Genomic DNA, 20,559 nt, shown 5'->3' with positions numbered 1-20,559 from the left:
TCAATGTCAATTCGAATCGCCTCCGCCCCTTTCTGTCGCGTCCTTCGCCCGAGTATGACGACTTTCCCACGCTCTTGGCTCTGCGATCCGCACACCAGGCGCAGCAAGAATCACAACGATGCGCAACTTCCTCGACTCAATTGAAACTTCCTGCTCAGTCTGTCTGTCGTCGCCAGCGAAGTTCCCTTGCGTTAAACCACAGGACGCGAAAACCACGTTGCGCGATCAACCTCGGCACTTCGCGTCGTATCCTCGTAAACCCGCTGAACGTAAAATCGGTGCCAAGCCCCTTTTTCGCACAGTCCCTTACCGCTCTTCCTTACTGCAAATCTTATGCCGTGCCGTCCGCAACAAAGATTCTCGCACTTGCAAGCGCTCGTACAACAATGACGGTTCCGCGTACAGACGTTGTGTAACAGGGGAAGAAGGAATAGAGTTGGATGATGATGCTTACAACCACGTAGCCGTCCTCGGGAGTCTTACCAAGTCTACGCCTTGTGATCCGCACTGCGCCGCAGCCAGCAGCAAGTAGGCTGCCTTGCTGAGGGGCGAGGTAAGCGTTAAGGGTTGCCCCGCATCTGCAGCCTTGCGTCGCTAGCTTTTTAGCCTTGTGTTGTGATTGGTGCCCGGGCAGAAAGCGTGCCTGTGGCTGGTTTAAAACATGAGATGTGGAGATTGGGGGCACGATGCGAGAGGAAGGTGAGTACCTAATGGAATGAGATGATTCGTGTGGTGCGATGGACAATTTGGGCAATTGAGCTGCTATAATGTAATAGCCATTCCAGAACTATTGCTTCTTCCTAACGCGGAAGTGTGCTGGCTTTGTGAGATACATGACTGCGATGAAATAAAAGATCTAAAAGTAACGGGCGACTACAATCTACGCTTTCTACGAGACAAACGACTATAGGAAGCCACGCTGCGGTATGAGAAGTCGCAAAGCGCTGCAACTAGATCTCCAAGAGTACAGAACACCGACAAAATGCACGCTAAACTATCAATCCATCCACCACATATGCCGTGTCAATAGAGATGATCAAGCGCCAGGCCCATGATCCTCAAAGCTAACAGCCCTTGCACGCATCGGTTGCTGCAACCCAGCATCACCATACCCCCTTCCTTCATAATCATTTTCAGTCATAACGCCCAAGCTCTTCCAAGTAGCCTTTTCTCGCACATCACCGTCCTGGTGATTGTTACCGTACAGGCTGGGTGTACTGGCTCGCTGAACCGTGATACCAATGCCTAGCCCTTGGTTCCTGGGTAAAGCACTGGTGGGCGTGTTTTCGTACGAGAAGTCAGCTGTGTTGGCCCTGCCGCGGCCATGTCCTGCGTGCTGTCCTTCGTCTTGGAGTGTGGCTTCATTGTCAACCGCTGGGCCAGGACTGTGACTTAGCATCCTAGCCTTGCCGTTTGATGGACCTGTGACAAAGTCGCGGGGCTGAGGCGGCGAGTCTGTGAATGGCGTGTACGCGGTTTGAACTCTGTTCAAGGGAGGTGTTGGTGTGTGGCTTCGGCTGCGAGGCGCACGTTTGGGTGTGCCGCTGGGGCTTGGTGCGCGGCTGGGGTATCTTGATATGAGACCACCAGTTTCGTTATCGTCGCTGTCGTTGTTCAGGGTCCTGTTACCCCATGAGATATCGCGATTGTGCGAGTGACGTGGATGGCGGCTGGTGTATTGTGCGACAACAAGTAGGATGTTGTCAAAGAACAGTACTGGCAAAGAAGTCAGCATATGGTCTCAGTCTCCCGATAACAAATGTAGAGGACACTTACCTGCAGCAAAGAACAGCACCACTATGGGAATCATCCAATGACTCCCCTTGAACTTGAAACCACTGGTGGTTTTGTCTGCAATGACGACAGTGATTCCCAGGATAATAAGCGTAAAGCCGACAACAACTCTGTTGATGATCTCGCCAAACTCATACTTCGTCTTGTGGATCTTGTTGAACCAGTACATGATCGCGAGCACCAACAACAGACAGCCTGCGCCGATGAAGAACTGCATGGTAGTGGTGTTGAAGACATCAGAAACGGCGTCAAGCTTGTTTCGCGGACTAGCTGTAGTCGAGGTAACGGCGTTAAGCTTCGCCAGAGAGTCATAATGTGCCTCGTACACGAAGACTTGCGCCCTGTCGAACATATGACGAGTGACGTCACCGGTTCGATTGTTCCATTCGTCTGACTTGAAGCCGTATGTTGCAGTGTAATTCTCGATAGCAGTGAAGTTCGTGTTCCAGTTGTAAGTGGTGTTCCAAAGTTTGCTCTTGAATCTCCCGTTGATAGCGTTCATGCTCTGATTAAGGTAGTCGATATAGCTGTCGGCGTCGGAGTAGCCATTGGCTGAGTCGGAGTAATTCTCAGGCTTGATAGACCATATCCACTTGAGAGCTTGCACGGCTGAGTTCCACACGATGAGAGAGGTGTTGCCTTCGACGCACAGGAGAATTGCTGAATGCAATGGATAGTGTAGTAGAGCCCATACTTGCTGACGCACGGTTCCGAAACGATCATGGGAAAGCTGATCGAAGTACAGCATCCAGAGAAGATACTAAAGGTCCAATTAGCGCTGTCTTTGAGTTTTTAGGTTCTTGTCTGCATACTAAGAGAAGAATGGCCGCGATGACGGTTCCAATTTCACTCATGTTGTTGCTCGTTTGGCCTTTGGTAATACATGCCACGCTCTTGACCATTCCGATGATACCCTCCCCAATAATGATGAGCGTAAGGAGTTGCAGCCGCTCCGCTAGATGAGTGTATTTGAAACTGATGATGCGCCATATCATGGCGATGAGAAAGATGAGAAGACCTTCAATGATTGATATCATGACCCTACGCATTCTGTTAGTCTAGAAACCGAACGCGGAGTGCACTACATACCATGCGAGTTGTTCTTCAAGACCAACACGGCCCTTGGGAAATACAACCATGGTAACGGCATAGCATATCGCAGCAGCAGCATGTACACCTGCACTGAGCCCTAACGGGATCAATGTTTGACGGAACATGCGACCTTGCCACATAACCACAGCGTATTGAACAGCGATTGCGATTCTGCCGATGACGAGCACGATAGCAAAGTTTCGGTACGATTTCTCGACACCACTGGTGCTGTACTTGTCGAAGACCGGTCCAGCATACACAAAGCCCGTGAAAATGCCGAATTGTATGGCTTTGTGAAAGCGGTTCCATACGCAGTCGATGCTGAAGCGCACGTCAAAAAGTGTGACGCTTAGCCAGGTAAACCACATCAGTGTGAAGAGCTTGATGTAGTTGATGAGTGCTAGTAGTCTGTTAGCTAGTGCATCCAAGTTTTTAGAGCTGTACATACACTCTGCGTCGGTATGCTGATGCATAGCTGTAAAGTACGCAAGATTCGCAACGAAGAAGAGATCATAGAAGAGCTCTATCGTACTGGCTTCAGTATGTTGCTTGTAAATGATGATATTTCCGCGACTTGTTCTGCCATTCCCAGCAAACGTAGTGGCGTCATTCGAACCGTCGAGTGTGCTTGTATGGGTGTTGACCTTCTCCAAATCTGAAGAGTTACCCGACACTACTTCGAGGACATCTTCGTTGATGGGACTTGCAAGTAGGGGCAGATAAGTCCTATCCTTTCCATGCGCTGGGTGAGTACTGTTGTGACTGCCGGTAGTCTTCCGTCGTAAACTGAAATAACGTGCAAGATCCATGATGAAACAAATGGAAGAAACTGATGATCGTGGGTGGTGGTATGACTGGATTGATGAGAGAGCTGAGCAACAAGGCAGCTACAATACCTGAACATATATACAAGACGCCAGCTACGAGGATGTTGCTTCGTGACGGTGAAACATCTGGTCAGATCGCGTCGGTCCGTAATCGACGACGGGTAGCAATAAGGCCATCGCTGTATGTGATAAGCCTTCGCCCCATAACATGGCCATTTTAAGAGTAGCATGGCTGTGGTAGAAAGCTTGAGTGAGCCATCTGTACCGAACGATCGTTCAGATCTGTGTATCTGGGGGGCCGTTAGGTCCTAGTGTCACGCTTCTAGAAACAATACCAGTGAGGCGCAGGCAATGAAAACCGCGTTATGTCAACGGAGAGGCTTGCATAAGAGCGACTGCATGCCAGGAGAGGTTGTGTGATCCGAAGTGTATTCTTGAAGCTTGCGCTACGGAGGCGTCGTTAGCTGTTGGCAAGGAAGCGCCGTCTGCCGTGAGCCTTGCAGATCTGCTGCATGGCGGTTGTTACACGATACAATTCTGTGTATCCGAGATCGGTAAAGCCAACCATGGCGTCGGTGTGAGCGGTGCAAGAGCATTGAGCCGTGCCGACCTGCCAGGATGACTGCCAATGTCGGACGTACCAGCATGCGCCGCCAAGCTTTCAAATAAGCTCAGCGTGCACAAGTCTTCGGTCTCGCAAGATGCTGCGGACCAGGCTGAGCATTCGTTCATTCGCCGAACACTGTCCCTACTTCGAGCCTGCTGACGTTTGCCAAGATAGTGCACAGGTTGCTGTAGCATGCCAAGCCCTTCAGCTGGCTGGCGAGGTCTCAATTTGGAAGACTATGCCAGCGCAAGTGCCGGGAAGAGCGAATGAGATGCGAACAGCGAACCACGCCCTTCCAGACTAGTACATGCACACGCGCCTATCGTTCCATGTGGTTACACAGATGGCAGTAAAGGTTGTATAGGTTAATGCTATTCGGTTCGGCGATTATTAGCAAGCCGCGTCTCAAAATGTCTGCATAGTTTCAGCACGTTTGAATCATTGGATTTCTTTTCCCCAAAGATATGCATATTCGCAGCTCAGTGACCGAAAGAGGAGCTTTGCCACTGAGTTGGCTATTTCGAGAAGATGATCGACAGGCGTTCGTGATCGAATTTAAGACGTCGCGAAGCCCTTGCTGGAGATATTTTGGCGTCCACGGTTGCTATCTTCGTGACGATTCAACGTATTCACTGGCTCCCTCCTCAAAGTCCTCATCTGATGAGCTTTCATCGTCGTCTTCGTCTTCGTCTTCGTCTTGGGCGGCCTCGTAATCGTCGTCTAGCTCGTCATCGTCATCATCCGGAATGGGTGCACTTGGAGGTGGTTGCCTGGACCGTAACACCCGACCGGTGCTGTTGGCTGCAGCATCAAGTCTGTTCACTTTGGCTCTCACTCTGCCCTGTCTGCCTTCCCCTTCAAAATCAAGGGTCCATTCCAGCTCGAGAGCCTGCTGCCTGGTGCCAGCATTATCGATAATCCAATTATACGGCTGCTTGAGTACGATCTCGGTACGAATGACAAAGGTTCCCCAGCCTCGAGCTTCGAATTCATAAGGTGGCTTTCGGAAGATGACGTGGGATCGTCGGAATGTTGGATGCTATCATGTGTTAGCTCTGCAGCGATAGGAAGTGGTCGGCGCGCAGGCGTTTCGAATTGCACGCCTCCATGATCTTCTTGGACTCCTATGGGGCTATCATCTGCAGCGAGCGATCGTGTATCGAGCCTCCCTTTGGCAGAGGCGAAGCCGAAACTGAGAACATACCAGATGAATATGCACCTCCTTAATCAAATCAGGCCTCGACGTGCGCACAAAGAACGTCCAGTCATGCTCATTAGCATCTCCAGCATTCCTAATAAGGCTATGCTTATTTCCTATGAGCATCATGACGCCCTCAAAGCCATCACGGCCAATACGCGACCCTCTCTCCTCTTCCTCTTCCACGCGCCTGTCGGCATACGTGATAGGATATTTTAGTTCCAACTGTCTTGCCAGCGCGTTATCCGGAGTCGCACTAGTACGCGTCCTGCACATCGGACAGTTGCACTCGAGGTCGTACGTCGGATCGTAGTTCGCATCGAAATCTGCGAGGTTCACATCCCAGCTGGTATGCTCGATGCGGTTCGTGTTGGAGGCGTCGGACCATTGTGCCATGCAGGACGCGCATAGCAGGTGGTTGCACTGGGTTTTCACAGGCGTGAAGAGGAGGAGCTGACATATCTGGGGTATATTAGTCAAGATACGCGTATTCGCGTGTGATGCTTACGGGACAGAGGTCATCGTCCGCGACTTGTTCCGAGTTCGATGGTGTTGCTGCTTCGGCCATGATGATGCGACGAGGGGAGGAAGAAGAAGAGGAACGTCAAGTGATTCCAGTAGGAGGGCAGACTTTAGCTGCCGTCCCTTGGTGCATTGGCGGCATGGCTCGCGTCGTGGTGTTGTTATCGTTATTGGTTAAGGCGTCCTCCAGGCATCAGTCCGCGCCGCACGAATTAAGGCGGGGAGGTACGTCACGTGATAGCGCGTCAAAACCTCTGCCCTCAGGGACAGCATAAAACCTGCATCTCACGAAACAGATGAAGGACTTCATTAAACGATCCTCGCCGCGATACCCTCCCCCTCTAATGAGATGTACTTTCCCAACATAAACCCCGCTCCGACCCTCCTATACCTCCTCTCGCCCCTCCCCGTCGTCCCCTGCGTCGCTGTGACAAGCAAGACGTAATATCGCCTCAGCAAATTCGAGCTGCCGCCCTTCATTTTCGCGACAATGACACACTGAGTGACTTGGCCATCGCTCGCGCTTGTCCTCTCAGCATCATACGTTATCTTAACCTCCTCTGGCAATCGCCCCGCGACTTTGAAGTCGCGAACCCGAGCTATGATGGCGATCTCGTCCTCCTGTGGACTGGTGTCTGTCGTGGAGTGTTTGCTTCCGCCACGCGTCCAAGGCGGGATTATCTCGGTGCGCTCCCAGTCTGCTTGGTCGAAAGGCGGATCGATGTAGTCTATGCCACCTCGATACGCCATCCAGGACCAACTTGGGACTTTCACCTTGCGCGCTGGTGGAAACTCAATCGTGGGCATGTTCGGAAGATCCCCGTTTTCTTCGCCGCGTTGCCACAAGAGACTCCGATGGAAGAGTCCGCCGTCTTCTTTGTCGCCATCGTCAAAGATGCCAAACGCTCCCCTTGTGTTGAAAGCACTTTGTAGACGCTTCTCGAGACCCGCAATGGCAAAAGGACGGTCGGAGTAGCGGGTGAAGTCGAGACGAGAGTATTGCTTGTAGAGGCCTTGAAAGTAAGCAATCTTCCGTGCGCGGTTGGCTCGCATGGCCTTGTTCGGGAAGTTTGGGTCACCGAGGAAATCGGCCATATTGCTGGGCTTTGGGTCAATGATGATCAAACAAGCAGAGGGTGTCATGACTCACTTGTGCAGTTTAGCCAAGGTTTCGCATCGAACGCCTTGGCCGCACTCGAAGTATGTCTGGTTCTCCGTGAAGTAGATGGTCCGTCGTGCCAGCGCGCGCTCTTGCAACACCCAACCTCTCTGGTTCAAAGACCCCTCGATAACATCTTTACTGAAGTTATCGATAGTCTTGCAGACAAAGAAGGGCTTTTCGTTGTCTCGCTGAATGGTGATGTACTCACGCTGCGGTCTGGGATCAAGGAAGCCATCACGTTGATTGCTCGCTCGGCTTGCAGCAAGTACACAATACGCTCCACTAAAGACTGCCTCCATGTTTTTAGACTCATCGTTGAAGTCTCCGTATTCACCTTGGATGATGCAGAGAGAATCTACCCACAGATAGCGGATGCCAATCTTCCGTGTGCAGTTGACAGCGTCATGAAAGGTTGCTGGAAGATCGCCTTCGGGAATGGCCTGAAGATAGTCTTCTAAATTCTCTGGCAGGGTACAAAACGGTGTGTACTTGGTGGTATCTCCCCAGGGGTGCGACAGCGCGATGTACTGTTTGCTCGGGATCTGCTCTCGCTTCGTCTCGACAAGGCGCAGCATAGGCGTACCGAGAGTACCCACGTCGAGGAGTCTTGTCGGCAGGCTATGGTATAACCCCTCACATCCTGTGTGATTCGTATCGCAATCTTTGAGCCAAAGCTTTACGATGCTGAAGAACGCGTCTGACCCAGCTTCTGGGAGCTCCGGGAAGCCAATTTGGATTGGACACGGAAGGTCCGTTTCTGGACTTCTGATTAGAGAAAGAACAGGATATGAGTCGCCCGTCAAAACAATGTTCGACTGGTCTCGGTGGAATACCGCCGGATCTCCTTTGGGCTCTTCGGCTTGGTTGTGGATTTCGTACAGCATTCTGCACAAATCGCATTCCGGTGCACGGTCTTCCAACGTTGACACCCGCTCTTCGATGCTGAAACCGCCTTGTAGGAAGTCTCGCGCCGAGCATGCGGCACAAAGTCGATGAGCGATGTGTGTTTGCGGGATAAATTCCTGCCCATCGACAGTTGCGACAACTTTATGAGCGAAATCATTATCGATATTGAACTCCCAGTCTTTGAGAGGTGGAAGGGTGTAGTCAGCACCAATAGGTTGGCCGAGAACTCCACTCCTGAGCGGTCCTGGAGGCGGTAGGCTGCTCAGTGGAAGATTAGCACTGTTCGGCGATAGCATTGGGGCCGTGAAGGTTGGCGTTCTGACGTTGGTGCGGTCTTTGCCAGTGAACATGTAAGTGGGCATGTGTCGATTCCTCAATATAATGTCAAGTTCGTCCCGAAACTGCGCAGCCGTAGCTCGATACCTTGTGACAGATTGACCGAGTGCTGGGGGTTGAAGAGGTCGACCACTCAGAGTATCACTCTTCCTGTTGGGAGGAAGATTGACGACTAGTAACATCTCGCGTACGATCTTGAGCAAATCTTTGGTCGCTGAGGTTCGCCCTGGTGAACATTCCGGATCTTTGTTCTGAATGTGCTCCATCCACTTCAAGACCACAGGGTGAACTCTAGCACTTTCCGGTTCGCTCGCGTCCAAGACTTCGTAGTACTGGCAAATCTGTTGTGCATTCCCCTCGATTTGTTTGTAGAAGTTGTTCAATTCGTCATTGCCGTATAAGATCCAGATGATGAACTCGAACGTAATGCATCCCATCGACCAGATGTCATAGAGTCGGGAGCGTGCATTTCGACCAGTAACAGTTTCAGGCGCTTCGTACCGTCGGGTACCGTATCTGGTACTTGTAGGCTTCGGTCTGTACTGCGTAGCCACCACATGCCGTTTAGCCAGGCCCATGTCTGCGATCTTCAGGGTCCCCAGGCCAGACTTAGATCCATTGGTGAGAAATCTGAGGATATTCTCCGGCTTCAAATCACCATGCCTGATGGACTCCGCATTGTCCGCATTCTTGTACTCATCCACTTCGTTGTCAAGCCCGTTATCGCTACCGGCATCACTTCCGCCGCTCGGATACGATTCCGCAGCGTTCGGGTCGCCCACCCGTATCGTCAAGCCATCGGCTCCGCTATGCTGTTCTGGCCGCCCGCTGTTGAAATTATGTAGTTGGTCCAATGCATCAACGATACCTCTAAGTTGAACGATGGTGTGTTCGATGATACAAGCATTTGGGGCCTCTCGTGGCGTGTGGTCCCAAAAATCACGCAAGCTGTCCCCGTCGGCCCAGGGAAACATGAAGTAGCGGCTGTGGCCTCTTCGGATAGCTGCTATACACTTCACGATATGGGTATGGTTGAGCTTCCTGATGGCTTCGAGAGCGGTAGCTTCAAAGTTCCAGGCCCGGTCGGTTCCAGCAGCTTCCTTTTCTCCTTGTGGTACTTTAAGCTCCTTGAGCGCCACCTGTTTAAGAGTTCAGCGATAAAGATCCAATATATACTTCTGCTGACGTACCTGCCGTATCTCTGGATATTCATGATGGTCCTTGTGTATCGTGACCCGATATACCGAACTGAAAGCACCGTCCTTTGGTTGTGCCCCATCTGAAGTGAACGGAAATATGCATTGCGCTTTCAGATCATAGCCATACTTCTGCTGTATGAACACTGGAGCTAAACACTTCCACTGGTTCTCTCGGAAGTTGACGATTTTGAGTTGATTCCAGATCTGTGGAAGAAAGATTTGTTGACTTGGCGGTTTGTCATCGATTGGTAGTTTCTCATCAGTGAACGCCCATTTTTGGAATATAGCCATAGCTAAGAGCAGAAGAGATGGTTCGAAGTCGCATTGGATAGTGATAGCGAATACCTTGGGGGCCTTGGTACGGATCCATGTCGCGAGCTGAGACCGACGTTCACGATCCCACTTAGCGGTCTGCTCTATTGGAGACTTCTCAATCTTAGCCAGCTCCTGCTCAATCGCTGTCTGGACGATCACCTCCTTGATCGCGTTTTCCGGCAGGTAAAGGCGGTTTGGATCGTGGAAAGTTGCTGCTGCTAGACGACCGAGTATAGTCTCGACTAGATTGGAGCATAAGGTCTTGGGCGTAATGAGACCTTCTAATTCTTCATCGCTCAATCCGGGCGCTAGAGTGGGTGCTTCGGAGCGTTCCTCCTTGTTGTTGGCTAGGTTCTCGGGTCGGGTCGGCTGGATCGCGCGCGCTCTGATTCCCCACACCAGGCAGCCAATGACGACGAAGAGTATCAGAGACAGGGCAGTAGGGGCAAACATCGCGCTGGTTAGATCCACGTGTTTCCCTCCAGGTTCGACACGAATATTCGCAAACAGTGTATGCTAAATCTTGAGAAGTTGTTATTCAGGACGAAGTCGCGGTCTCCCTACGGATCGGCAAAGCCAGGTTTCACGGACACATGTAACACCTTATGACATGCGGTTAATCTGCAGAGCCGCTTGCAAGCTGAAGTCCGATTTGTGATGGATGTGCGCCACATCATTATGATGATCGAATCAGAGTAAAAGTCCCGGGATGCTCATGCCGTGGGTAACGCTCAGCCTCGCAAGTGATGCTCAGCTCAGCTGCGAAAGACGGGAACATGACCCAAAGCGTTCAGAGGACGCAGTAAATATTGGACCCCACAGGCTAGGTGCAGGTGGACCCCACCTGTTCCTTGAAGCGCATGAACGCCTACGTGGGAGAGGGCAAAAAAGCAATTATGCACACCGCTCGTAATTACAAACACAGTGATCAGCGGGCTCATCGCCGTCGCGTAGCCTCGCGACAGGGACCGCGCAGATCTGGGGATTCTCAGTACCTGCCAAAGCCTGCATGATGCGCACCCGTCCCAGATCGCTATAGCAAGGAACTTCAAAGCACAGCGCACTTTCAGAATACTCCAAAGCCTCCAGAGCTTGTCCTGAGGGGAAAACGCTCGTTCAGACATGTGGCTCATAGCCTGCTTTTCGCTCATCGACCGGCACAGTACAGCCATCGTCTCAATCACTCCATCCGAGGTTATGCGAGTAAAGGAGACTTGAGTTTGGGTATACGGCTCAAGCGTCTTCTTCTCGATGCGATCGGTTGTACTGCTGGAGCTTCTGAATTTGGACTTGGTGGATCGTCTTGCATGGCCTCCGCCGATGCTGACGTGACGTATTGCTCAACGAATGAAGCAGTACGCCTCATGTTGCACCAAGGGTTGCTCATCGTCGCATAATCCGCATTGCGACGACATCTGTCGTATAGGGCGTCTAGCGAATGCCACACATCCATGCAAGACTTGCGCTCCATCGAGTCGACTACCAGCATGTCAAACTGAATCAAGTTCAGTACCTCGTGCAAGTAAAGAGTACAGTTTGGGTGTCGATGTAGCTCATCGATGAACTATCTCATATTGTTAGCGGTGTGTCATGTCGTTGAAGAATGTAACGTACGGCAGTGACTCTCGGATTGACCTTGGCCCGTATTCCAGGAAGTTCAGGGTCCTTCTCCACTTCATAGAATGTATCAATAGTCGTAAATCGAAGAAAGTAGTCGGTCATTGACCTTGACCGCTTGAATCTTTTCACGAGCTCACGGCCCCCTAGCAACCACGTTACGAACTCAAGGTAAACGCAGCCTAAACACCAGATATCGTAAGACTGTCGCATGTACGCATCAGGCAAATCGCATTCGGGGGGTCGGTATGTCATCGTGTTGGGCCTTTCTCGACGATCAGTCTTGCTCTGCAGTGAATGTATCTCTGCTTGTCCGAAGTCAGTGATTTTAAGCGTCCCCTGCAATGTGCAACCATCGTCATCGCTATCGCCGTCGTCATACCAAAGGATGTTGCTGGGGTTAATGTCCCCATGGCGGCCGTATACTTTCTTTCGTGCATTGCTAAAGTCGTTGAGTTGATGGCTAAGCGACGGCAGGCTGTGGTCGCCAAATTCGTAGTGGGATCTGAGTGGACTCGTCGGACGCTCTTTTACACCATTTGAAAGGATTGACGAGCCTGTGTCGACACGATCAATCATCGGCGCAAACCTCACACTCTTTTCCAACGGAGCTGAAATACTCTCGTTAATGTCTGCAATATGTTAACTCAATAAAGGGCACTGTTAAGTGAAGCAATGCCCACGCAGTGGCAACAAAGTAGTTGCCTTCGGCTCTTCGCTTTAATCGAGGTGACGTACCATATGAGTATTCTACTTGCTCCTCCTCGATTTTAAACTGAGGTTTGGTGAACGATAGTAGTTTGTGAAGTTTCGACAGGCCCTCGACAAGCCCGCTACACTGCTTGGCAAACCAGTTGACATTGCTGTGATGGAGGACCGGGTATGGTTTGAGCTTCTTCCAATAGTCGAATAAATCGCCTTCCGCGCGGTAGAAGATCAGATTAAATCTGTTGAACTGCTCATACGTTGCAAGCAGGGAGACTATGTGTGGATGACTTCGCCCGCCACTGAATTTCATCAGTATCTCAATCTCTCTTTTATAAGCGTCGCGATTCTCGTCGTGAACTTGTTGTTTGACGGCGAAACCGCGCTCGCAGAGCCGCGTATCACTGAAATTATGGTGATCGGAGGGTATCTTCACCATGATTACCTTTCCGTAGCCACCAGTCTTGTCAATAGACTGACTCAAAGCATTTCCTGGGGTGAGGAAAGGAAGGATGTGCTGGTCTTGGAGTTTGTAGTTCTTTACTACTCCGTCGTCATCGGGTGGCGAGAAGTATGTGGCAAGTAGCCACCACTGATAGCGTTGAAAGTTCTCAAGCTTCAAGGGTGACCATTCCTTGAAGCAACCACGAGGAACACAGATTTGACCACCTTTGCGATACAATTCGCCGGCTCCGTCATGCTTCACGAGGGGTAAATCTTGATCCGTGACTCCCTCTCTCACGAAGTCCACGATCGAAGAAACAGCTTCGATTAGCACTAAGAGTGCAAATATTTTGCGGAACGTCGTGATTTTGGTCGTTCCCTTTTGCCTTTCATCCTCCGCTTCTGTGCAAACTATCCTTGCGTAGGACTGGATTTTTTCGGATGAAAGCTGCACTGTGGACTGTGTCGCAGTCCTAGTCAGTTCTCGCGTCACAGAGTCGACCGTTATCACATGACGCAATTTGGCCTTGGAAACGAATGTCTCGACCTGGCCCTCGTTGTCTCGTGTACTCAGACGCGCATCCATGATCTCCTGTTGTAGCTCATACCTGTCGCCTAGGGGTGGCAAAGAGGCCAATGACTGCGCTAGGTCTTCGTCGAACGAGACTTCTGGGGGCCGAAGATTGCGTTCTTCATGCAATTGCTGCTGATCACCAGCGTCTGATATATTTGTGACGCTTAGTTTCGGTGAAATCAAAAGGTTCCGACATGCCGGAGGGCCTAGTGACGACGTGTAGGCGCGCACAGGATCCCATGACTCCTCTGAGAACGAGCGGGAATGGCCGAGTGAGGCAGGCTGAAGGGACTCTGATTAGACAAGCTCAGCTAGAATCTCTCATGATGAAGCATACCTCGTCGCTTTCCCATTGTGTGTCCTCTGCTCCAGCTTCTGTGTCATGGCCAGGCAAGGAACCCCCTGTTGGATGGTGGTCGATCCATGTTATGGATGATGCTGGTGAGCCACGATAATGCGCAGTCGGCCACGCGATTCTGTCTGCGTGCGAGTCGATGGCATCCGAGTCACAATCTGGTGACTGTGACTTACGCAAGGACCGGGGGCTGTCGTCATCATGTACGCTACCGTCCGATGACCTATGGAAAGAGTCACGACGTGGCGCGGTGTATGAGGCTATTGGATGCTGATTTGGTCTAAGACCAGCGTCGCTCAGGCAGTGAGCGCTTGAATCGGGTCGATTGGCAGGTGGTGGCGAGATGTGCTCGGATCTCAGAACGGGAAGCCGCGAACCAGGTACCAACACGTCAGACTGATTTGGTATGGATACTCCCTCTCTTGCTTCATTCGGCGGTTGCGAGTTGTGGGTTTCGGGTTGAGCCGTACGTTGTTCTGTGCCCCGTAGGCTTAGAGGGGCGGGGCCTTTGACCGGACTCCGACGCGCCTTGTTTGGTGGGGCATCTGCCCTGAACACGCGCATGTCGAACGAGGGAGGCATTGTCCACTGCACAAAGACAATTGTCTGAGTTTCGAGACAGCCCCTACGGCGTATCGCATTGTTATATGTGGATGCCTCATGGAGGACCTTGAGCCGCACAAGGCTGAGCGGTCAGTCCTTTGTGGTAATCGCCCGTCCTCGAGTCCAGTGCCTGAGGTTGTAAGATGTGGCTGCTTCACTGCCGACCTAATTTAGACGGATGCATTGGATTGGTTCCACAGTGTCTCAGCCGGTGAGCTGTATGGGGTCACATCCCGAAGTGCATGGCGCAGCACTGGCGAACCGACGTTTGCTGCCTATGAGAGCTCGTTGAAGTTTTTGGGCGCATGCACAGCCGCAGCTGAATTGAGGTAATGCACGCGCCCTTCAGCCTGCTCGCTACCTCACGATATGTGTGTAAATACCCTGGTGACGTCCTGCGCAAGGTGAAGAAGAGAAAGACAACAGCTTTCTTCAAGACTCCTCTCTTACCACTGAAAAGAGTAACAAAGCGACATCAATGTCAACATCCAAACCAATCGCATACGTCAAGGTATCAAGGCCTTCGATAAGAGATTATGACGAGGACGATGATCTGTCGGACTTTGAAGATGCGCAATCGATATCGGGGAGTAACATCGACCCTGCGAAGTTGGCAGCACTTCTGAGGATCAAATTCGGGGCAGGAACCTATGATATACATGTGAGTAGTACCAATCTCGCGGTATTTGGAAACCTTTTAATCAAGAACTGACGAGCATCGTAGATAATGCAGAACTCTTACTGTATCATCGCGCCACGAAAACTTTCAACCGTAAGTCAAAAGTTTGGTCGGAAACACTCGGGTGTCTAACGCGCAACAGGGAGAGATAGCTAGATGCCAAAGAAGAAGATAAGGACGATGAATGGCTGCCCAAGTGTCGCATAGAAGGACATGATGGGATGAACCGCTTGCCTGTTTGGGTAAATGTGAGAGCAAAGCCCGGTAGGACGCACGGAAGGTGCCATGATAACGGAAACACGGGTACTTCGACAATGAGGTATGAAGACTCAGGCTGGCGCTCATGGCGATTCGTATCTTGCAGCTGCATGTCGATGGACGTTTGGGGAGAAGACATCATAGTTTGACGAACACTGTATCGATAGATCCACCGAACCTTTTGACAAAACCGCTAGGACCACCACGATGCCACCTTCCTGATGCCTGACTCATTGATGATCACGTGATCATGTTTCGGCCTGAGAAGAAAACACCCTTTGTCCATAGCTGCATCTGCCACCTTATGTATGCCTTTGAGCCGGATCGACTGCGAGTGCCACGGCGGCATTACGCATCGCGCCGGGAACTCCACATATTTCAACGGTCATCCACGTTGATGATGCGTGTATGTATAGCGATCAGCGGCGCTACCTAAATATAATATTGGCTTTCCTTTCGTCTGAGCTGACACCAAACGGACACGAGAACAAGGCTGAGGCGCTGCATGCACCGCCCACTTCATACGATCACTTCTGAAAGACCCCGGCCGCGAGTCACCCCCAGATCTGTCCAGCGCTTCGGGTATCGAGTTTGCAACGGCGATGGATACAGCACACAACCCCAAGACCTTTAAATTTCCCGTGCCGATCCCTTTCAAATGATGCGCAAACCAGGCGAAACTGTGATAGGTTTTAAAACTGGCGCCAGGTTGCAAGCGCCGATCTCCCGCGCCAGTGTCTCACATAGCAACGTCTGGCGCGTCGCCATTGGCCGGAGCTTGGATTACGCGGATGTGGCTATGCCGGTTTCACTGCGAAGCTTGATACATCACTCCCCTTTCCTGCTGCGCGCCACCAACACCCACCGCAACCGCACCGCCGACCTACTTTTGCCCAGCGTTCCTTCTCACCACCTGCGCTCCCCATACGTCGTTGGGAGATAGCGATAACCGATTCTCACGACCTCACATTCGTTTTGCGCTTGGACCCTGGACGCGCAGCAGTTACGCCCCAACCTGGCCTCCTAACACGGCGACTCCTCCGCGGGAATCCGCCAGCACATTCTAACCCTCCGCGATGTGGTTCCGCAAACGTGAAAGCGACATTGAAATGTCAGGCATGATGGACGAAGCACCAAAGAAAAAGAAGTCGCAAGGCCCGCCAGAAGAAACAGAGTACCAGAAGTTCGACTGGAAAAGGTTCTTCCTCGCCCCCAAATACATCCGTAAGACCACGCCGCCGCCTATGCGACCACGGAACATTTTTGGCTGACTCAGCATATAGCATGGCACATATTGTTCATTGTTATCGGTATTTTGACCGTTATCATCACGATAAAACACGACGCCGTCGTTGAGGTGAGTCTTCGGTGTTTTGCTTTGGGGCCGACGAACACGTGGCTAACGGTGTCTGTGCAGAAATTACGGCCGTGGTCCGAGAAAGTGCGAGACCTACCAGCAGGATGGCTAATCCCCATTGCTATTCTTATCATTATTTCTTTCCCTCCTTTATTCGGTCATGAGATCATTGCGCTGCTGTGTGGTGTCGTCTATGGTCTGTGGATCGGGTTCGCCATTGTTGCAGCAGGCACATTCATTGGCGAAGGTAAGCCTTACCATGTCATTACAAGTCCATGCAAGACATACTAACAACCTAATCAGTCGGCACATGGTACGCTTTCAAATACGCCTTCCGCTCCAAGGCTCTCAAACTGGAGCGCACCAATCTAAACTACGGTGCCATGGCCCGTCTAACGCGTGATGGTGGTTTCACCATCGTGCTCGTCATCCGTCTGTCCGCCATTCCAGCGCATTTTTCCACCGCCGTATTTTCAACCTGCGACGTCAAGTTCTGGCATTTCGTCGTCGCTACTTTCCTTTCTCTGCCCAAGCAAATTTTCCTCGTCTACCTCGGTGTACTGCTCCTACAGGAGAGCAACGACGACGTAATCAAGACGGTCATGTTCGGCGCTATCTTTGTCATCACTATCGCCATGGGTATCTGGATCTACATGAAGATGCGCGTGGTGAAGAAGACACTCTTGGAGGAGCAAGAGCTCAGAAGGGTCAAGAAGGCCGAAGCCGTCGAGCTGGTACCAAATGTTGAACGTGCGTTCGATACGCAATACGACGAGGGGCCCCCGATCTGGTCATCTATGCAACCAACCCAAGTCAACCGACCAACGGAGAGGAGATACGACGAGGACCCTCCGGAGTGGGCCATGCAGCCTACGCAACCCACCAGAATGCTCTGAGCGTAATTGTTGATTGTATCATACATAGACTGTTATATTCTTAATGCCATAATGAAGTTATGACCCGCATGGGTTTAGTATGCACAAGACACTCAAGGTCAGATCTGACAGTCACTGCGGACTACTAACCCAACTTCTAGGTGGTATATCGAAACCACGGCACGTTATCGGCAAGCTCCCGTTCCAGCAGCTTCTGTTCCTCGGTCAACTCATGCGCCCCAGCTTCCAGTGCAATCTTATCGCGTCTCGCGTTCTCCATCCGACACCACGTCGACATGAAGAACGTTAGGAAAAACGCCATGCTACCACATGTTAGCTCCGCATCACCGACACCATGCGGCAGTACGATAACTCACCTTACAAACCCAATCAAAATGCTATGCCCAACAACAAACCTCGGCCCATCACGCGACAAATAGACATAACTTGCGATAATACCTCCACAGTTCCCACCCATCACCTGCATAGCAATACCCGTCCCCCTCTTCAAGCTGCCCCCAATATTCCCACTATTCCACGCCATTCCCAGCGGAATCTGCGGATAAATCCCAATAGCCGCCAGCACCGTACCCGCATACTGTATACTGGGCCTCCCCGTCGCAGCAAGCATAGCAAAGCCCGCAATAGCCACGACCTGAAACCCCATCAAGAAGACACCGCGTTTCTTCACGCGATCCGCATACCAGCTCGCAGCGATAGTGAAGAAGCACGCGCAGACGTATGGCGGGACGGACATGAGTTGCGCGTCATTGGCAGTATAGCCCATGTTCTTGATAATGGTAGGGAGGAATAAGGCGAAAGAGTAAATGGGACAGAAGCCCGCCATGCAGATTAGCATGAAGATGTATATCTTCCAGTCTGTGAGGGCTTGGTAGACGTATTTCATATCGAAGTCGTTGGAGAGGTGGCCGTGGTCTACGTGGAGGCGGCGTTGGACTTCTGTGCGTTCTTTGGGGGTGAGGAAGCGGGCGCTGCGTGCGGGGTTAGATGGGTGGGAAGTGAGGAAAGGGGTGGGAACGGACGTTTCTGGGTAGTCGTATATACACCAGTATGCTATTGTTGAGACGAGGATGCTGAGGAGGCCCTCTAGGATGAATATCCTTTAGTGGTGTTAGGAAGGTGGTTCTTTGATCTTTTTGTAAGTGAGGGTTTACCATGCCCACGCTGCTTTTCCACCAACACCGGACATCTCGGCGATGCCACGGGCTAGAACCCCACCAAAGGCTCCGGCGAGCGTTGCAGCGGAGAAGAAGAGAGCCATGCGGAAGCCGCATTCGTCTCTAACATACCTTTGGCAAGTTAGCATAGGGACAAGACCTCGGCTACTAACTTTCCAGAGTGAGACTCACCATTGCGAGATGTAGTAGTTGACACCTGGAAACAATCCTCCTTCAAACACCCCCAGAAAGACTCGTGTAGCCATTAGCCCCGAATAGTTCTGCACGAAGCCTTGCAGTATCATCGCTAGTGACCAGAAGAACATGATGAATGTCAGCCAGATAGACGGCCGGGTTCGTTTCATCATGATGTTCGATGGTATCTCGGCGGCGATGTAGAAGGGGAATAGGACGGCGAGACAGTCGTTGTACTGTAGGCCGTGTAGCTTGAGATCCTGTTCGAGGTGGTCGAGACGAGCATTGCCGATGTTGGTGCGGTCTAAAAAGCACAAGCTATACAGCGATCAGTGGATGGTACGGCAATGATCTGTCGGAGAAGAAGCCTACAGGTAAATGAGCGACATGAATGGTATGAGATGCCAGTCCAGTTTACGGAGGAGCTTCTTGGTAGCGACTGCATCGAAGCCGTTGGGTTCGACATCTTCGTATGAGGTATCCGATGGTATGGGAGCCACTAAAGAAGCGTCTGTTTTCTTTTCTATCATCTTGTATCGTGTGATGATTTTAAGAACTGCAGATAATGTAGATGTCCCCCGAGCTGCCCTTCATACATGTACTCTCCACATCTCGTGCTGACCATGAATTCGGCGAAGTAGTGAAGCCTCCTACCGTATCGATGCAGCCACGACGTTCCAGACCCCAACGCGCTCTCTGAAAGGTTCCTTTATTGTAGTACGCGCCTCATGCGTCTTCCTGTATTCGTCCTCATGCCCCGAGACCGATAGCATCGTGTAACATTAACCCCCCTCTCAGTGGGTGTGAATTACAGATCAAGCGGTGAGATCCAAGAGAATGGTAGCTTGGCTGCAGTAGCTATGAGCTGTCCCGAAGACTTGTCTCGCCGAGGTTTGGTAGTTGATGTGGGCTCTGCGCGATTTCGGACTCGACTGGCTGGGCAAAGAGGCTTGTGTATGCGGGCTGACATGCATTCAAGAACTTGGCGCGTGCGATAAGAAACCCTGGGTCTGGACTTTTTGGAGTTAACCGGGTCGCTTTTAGGCAACTGGGGCAAGGCACTCGGTGGTCGCATGATGATACCTGGGTAGCCTTGCAATGTCGCGCGGCTTCTTTGAGACCGGGAGGCCGGGGCTTGAAGTGATGCCTCATCCTCTTACCGGATGTGCTGCGCAGAGGACTTGAAAGCTGCCGCCTCACATAAGCACACAAGCTGTGAGCCTGTTCCACCGCGCTGGGTCGTCATATGCACTCTTTTTCCCTCTCTCGTAACGCAATGCCGTGCCTGCTCAGCCTCGCCAGGCACCCAACACAGTGCGGTGACGAAATCTCCTTTTTCCACAGCCTCGGGCATATCCTACTTTCCTTTGGCTCTTCCGGTACTGATATTCGGTTCTCATTGCTTATCAACGGATGGTGATGACAGGGCAGAAGCAGTGTCTCTGATTTGGAGGGATGGCAACGGTATGAATAGTGGAAGAGAAGACACATAGCGAATAAACCTCGTTCTGGAAGCCGGTCTGAGTGTTTATGAGATTCAATCAGGACCTATATTGCAAGATAGTGAGGATAAAAATGGCGTAACTCTGACGAAAAGATACACCGACGGAAACCTATCACTTTATGCATCACGATCGCGAAGCTTTCTCACTGATTCCGCTTCCATGCTTCTTTGTTGCGGCTGAGATGTGATCTCCTCAAGATCTTCACGAGTTCGGGCGCATGGCCTTGGAACGGGGTCACGATGTTCGCCTCCTCCGT

The 20,559-nt window shown here is 51.5% G+C and overlaps 8 protein-coding genes across 8 annotated transcripts; 1 reads left to right on the top strand and 7 right to left on the bottom strand.

Annotated features, from left to right (window-relative positions):
• Positions 1-1,036: 1,036 nt before the first annotated feature.
• J4E93_003509 (uncharacterized protein) lies at positions 1,037-2,542 on the bottom strand (the record flags this gene model as incomplete). Its single annotated transcript, XM_049341445.1, has 2 exons — positions 1,037-1,716; positions 1,777-2,542. The coding sequence occupies 2 exons, from the start codon at positions 2,540-2,542 to the stop codon at positions 1,037-1,039; spliced, it is 1,446 nt and encodes a 481-aa protein (XP_049200950.1).
• A 310-nt stretch (positions 2,543-2,852) lies between these two features.
• Positions 2,853-3,695, bottom strand: J4E93_003508 (uncharacterized protein; the record flags this gene model as incomplete). Its single annotated transcript, XM_049341444.1, has 1 exon — positions 2,853-3,695. The coding sequence occupies one exon, from the start codon at positions 3,693-3,695 to the stop codon at positions 2,853-2,855; it is 843 nt and encodes a 280-aa protein (XP_049200949.1).
• A 1,229-nt stretch (positions 3,696-4,924) lies between these two features.
• J4E93_003507 (uncharacterized protein) lies at positions 4,925-6,086 on the bottom strand (the record flags this gene model as incomplete). The annotated part of the gene is made up of 3 exons (XM_049341443.1): positions 4,925-5,359; positions 5,540-5,980; positions 6,027-6,086. 3 exons carry the CDS (start codon positions 6,084-6,086, stop codon positions 4,925-4,927), a joined length of 936 nt encoding a protein of 311 aa, XP_049200948.1.
• A 263-nt stretch (positions 6,087-6,349) lies between these two features.
• On the bottom strand, positions 6,350-7,135 carry J4E93_003506 (uncharacterized protein; the record flags this gene model as incomplete). Its single annotated transcript, XM_049341442.1, has 1 exon — positions 6,350-7,135. The coding sequence occupies one exon, from the start codon at positions 7,133-7,135 to the stop codon at positions 6,350-6,352; it is 786 nt and encodes a 261-aa protein (XP_049200947.1).
• Positions 7,136-7,186: 51 nt separating this feature from the next.
• J4E93_003505 (uncharacterized protein) lies at positions 7,187-10,411 on the bottom strand (the record flags this gene model as incomplete). Its single annotated transcript, XM_049341441.1, has 2 exons — positions 7,187-9,583; positions 9,635-10,411. The coding sequence occupies 2 exons, from the start codon at positions 10,409-10,411 to the stop codon at positions 7,187-7,189; spliced, it is 3,174 nt and encodes a 1,057-aa protein (XP_049200946.1).
• Positions 10,412-11,153: 742 nt separating this feature from the next.
• Positions 11,154-13,651, bottom strand: J4E93_003504 (uncharacterized protein; the record flags this gene model as incomplete). Its single annotated transcript, XM_049341440.1, has 4 exons — positions 11,154-11,522; positions 11,573-11,721; positions 12,314-13,444; positions 13,636-13,651. 4 exons carry the CDS (start codon positions 13,649-13,651, stop codon positions 11,154-11,156), a joined length of 1,665 nt encoding a protein of 554 aa, XP_049200945.1.
• A 2,618-nt stretch (positions 13,652-16,269) lies between these two features.
• On the top strand, positions 16,270-17,446 carry TVP38 (Tlg2-vesicle protein; the record flags this gene model as incomplete). The annotated part of the gene is made up of 4 exons (XM_049341439.1): positions 16,270-16,417; positions 16,477-16,550; positions 16,611-16,797; positions 16,854-17,446. The coding sequence occupies 4 exons, from the start codon at positions 16,270-16,272 to the stop codon at positions 17,444-17,446; spliced, it is 1,002 nt and encodes a 333-aa protein (XP_049200944.1).
• A 509-nt stretch (positions 17,447-17,955) lies between these two features.
• Positions 17,956-19,328, bottom strand: J4E93_003502 (uncharacterized protein; the record flags this gene model as incomplete). Its single annotated transcript, XM_049341438.1, has 6 exons — positions 17,956-17,981; positions 18,032-18,417; positions 18,469-18,546; positions 18,601-18,735; positions 18,796-19,116; positions 19,171-19,328. 6 exons carry the CDS (start codon positions 19,326-19,328, stop codon positions 17,956-17,958), a joined length of 1,104 nt encoding a protein of 367 aa, XP_049200943.1.
• Positions 19,329-20,559: the final 1,231 nt, after the last annotated feature.

The sequence above is a fragment of the Alternaria ventricosa genome, assembly GCF_023758065.1.
Source record: "Alternaria ventricosa strain BMP 2768 chromosome Unknown scaffold_5, whole genome shotgun sequence".
Taxonomy (NCBI): domain Eukaryota; kingdom Fungi; phylum Ascomycota; class Dothideomycetes; order Pleosporales; family Pleosporaceae; genus Alternaria; species Alternaria ventricosa.
Note: the sequence above shows the minus strand (reverse complement) of the source record. Positions and strands in the feature narration are given on the sequence as shown.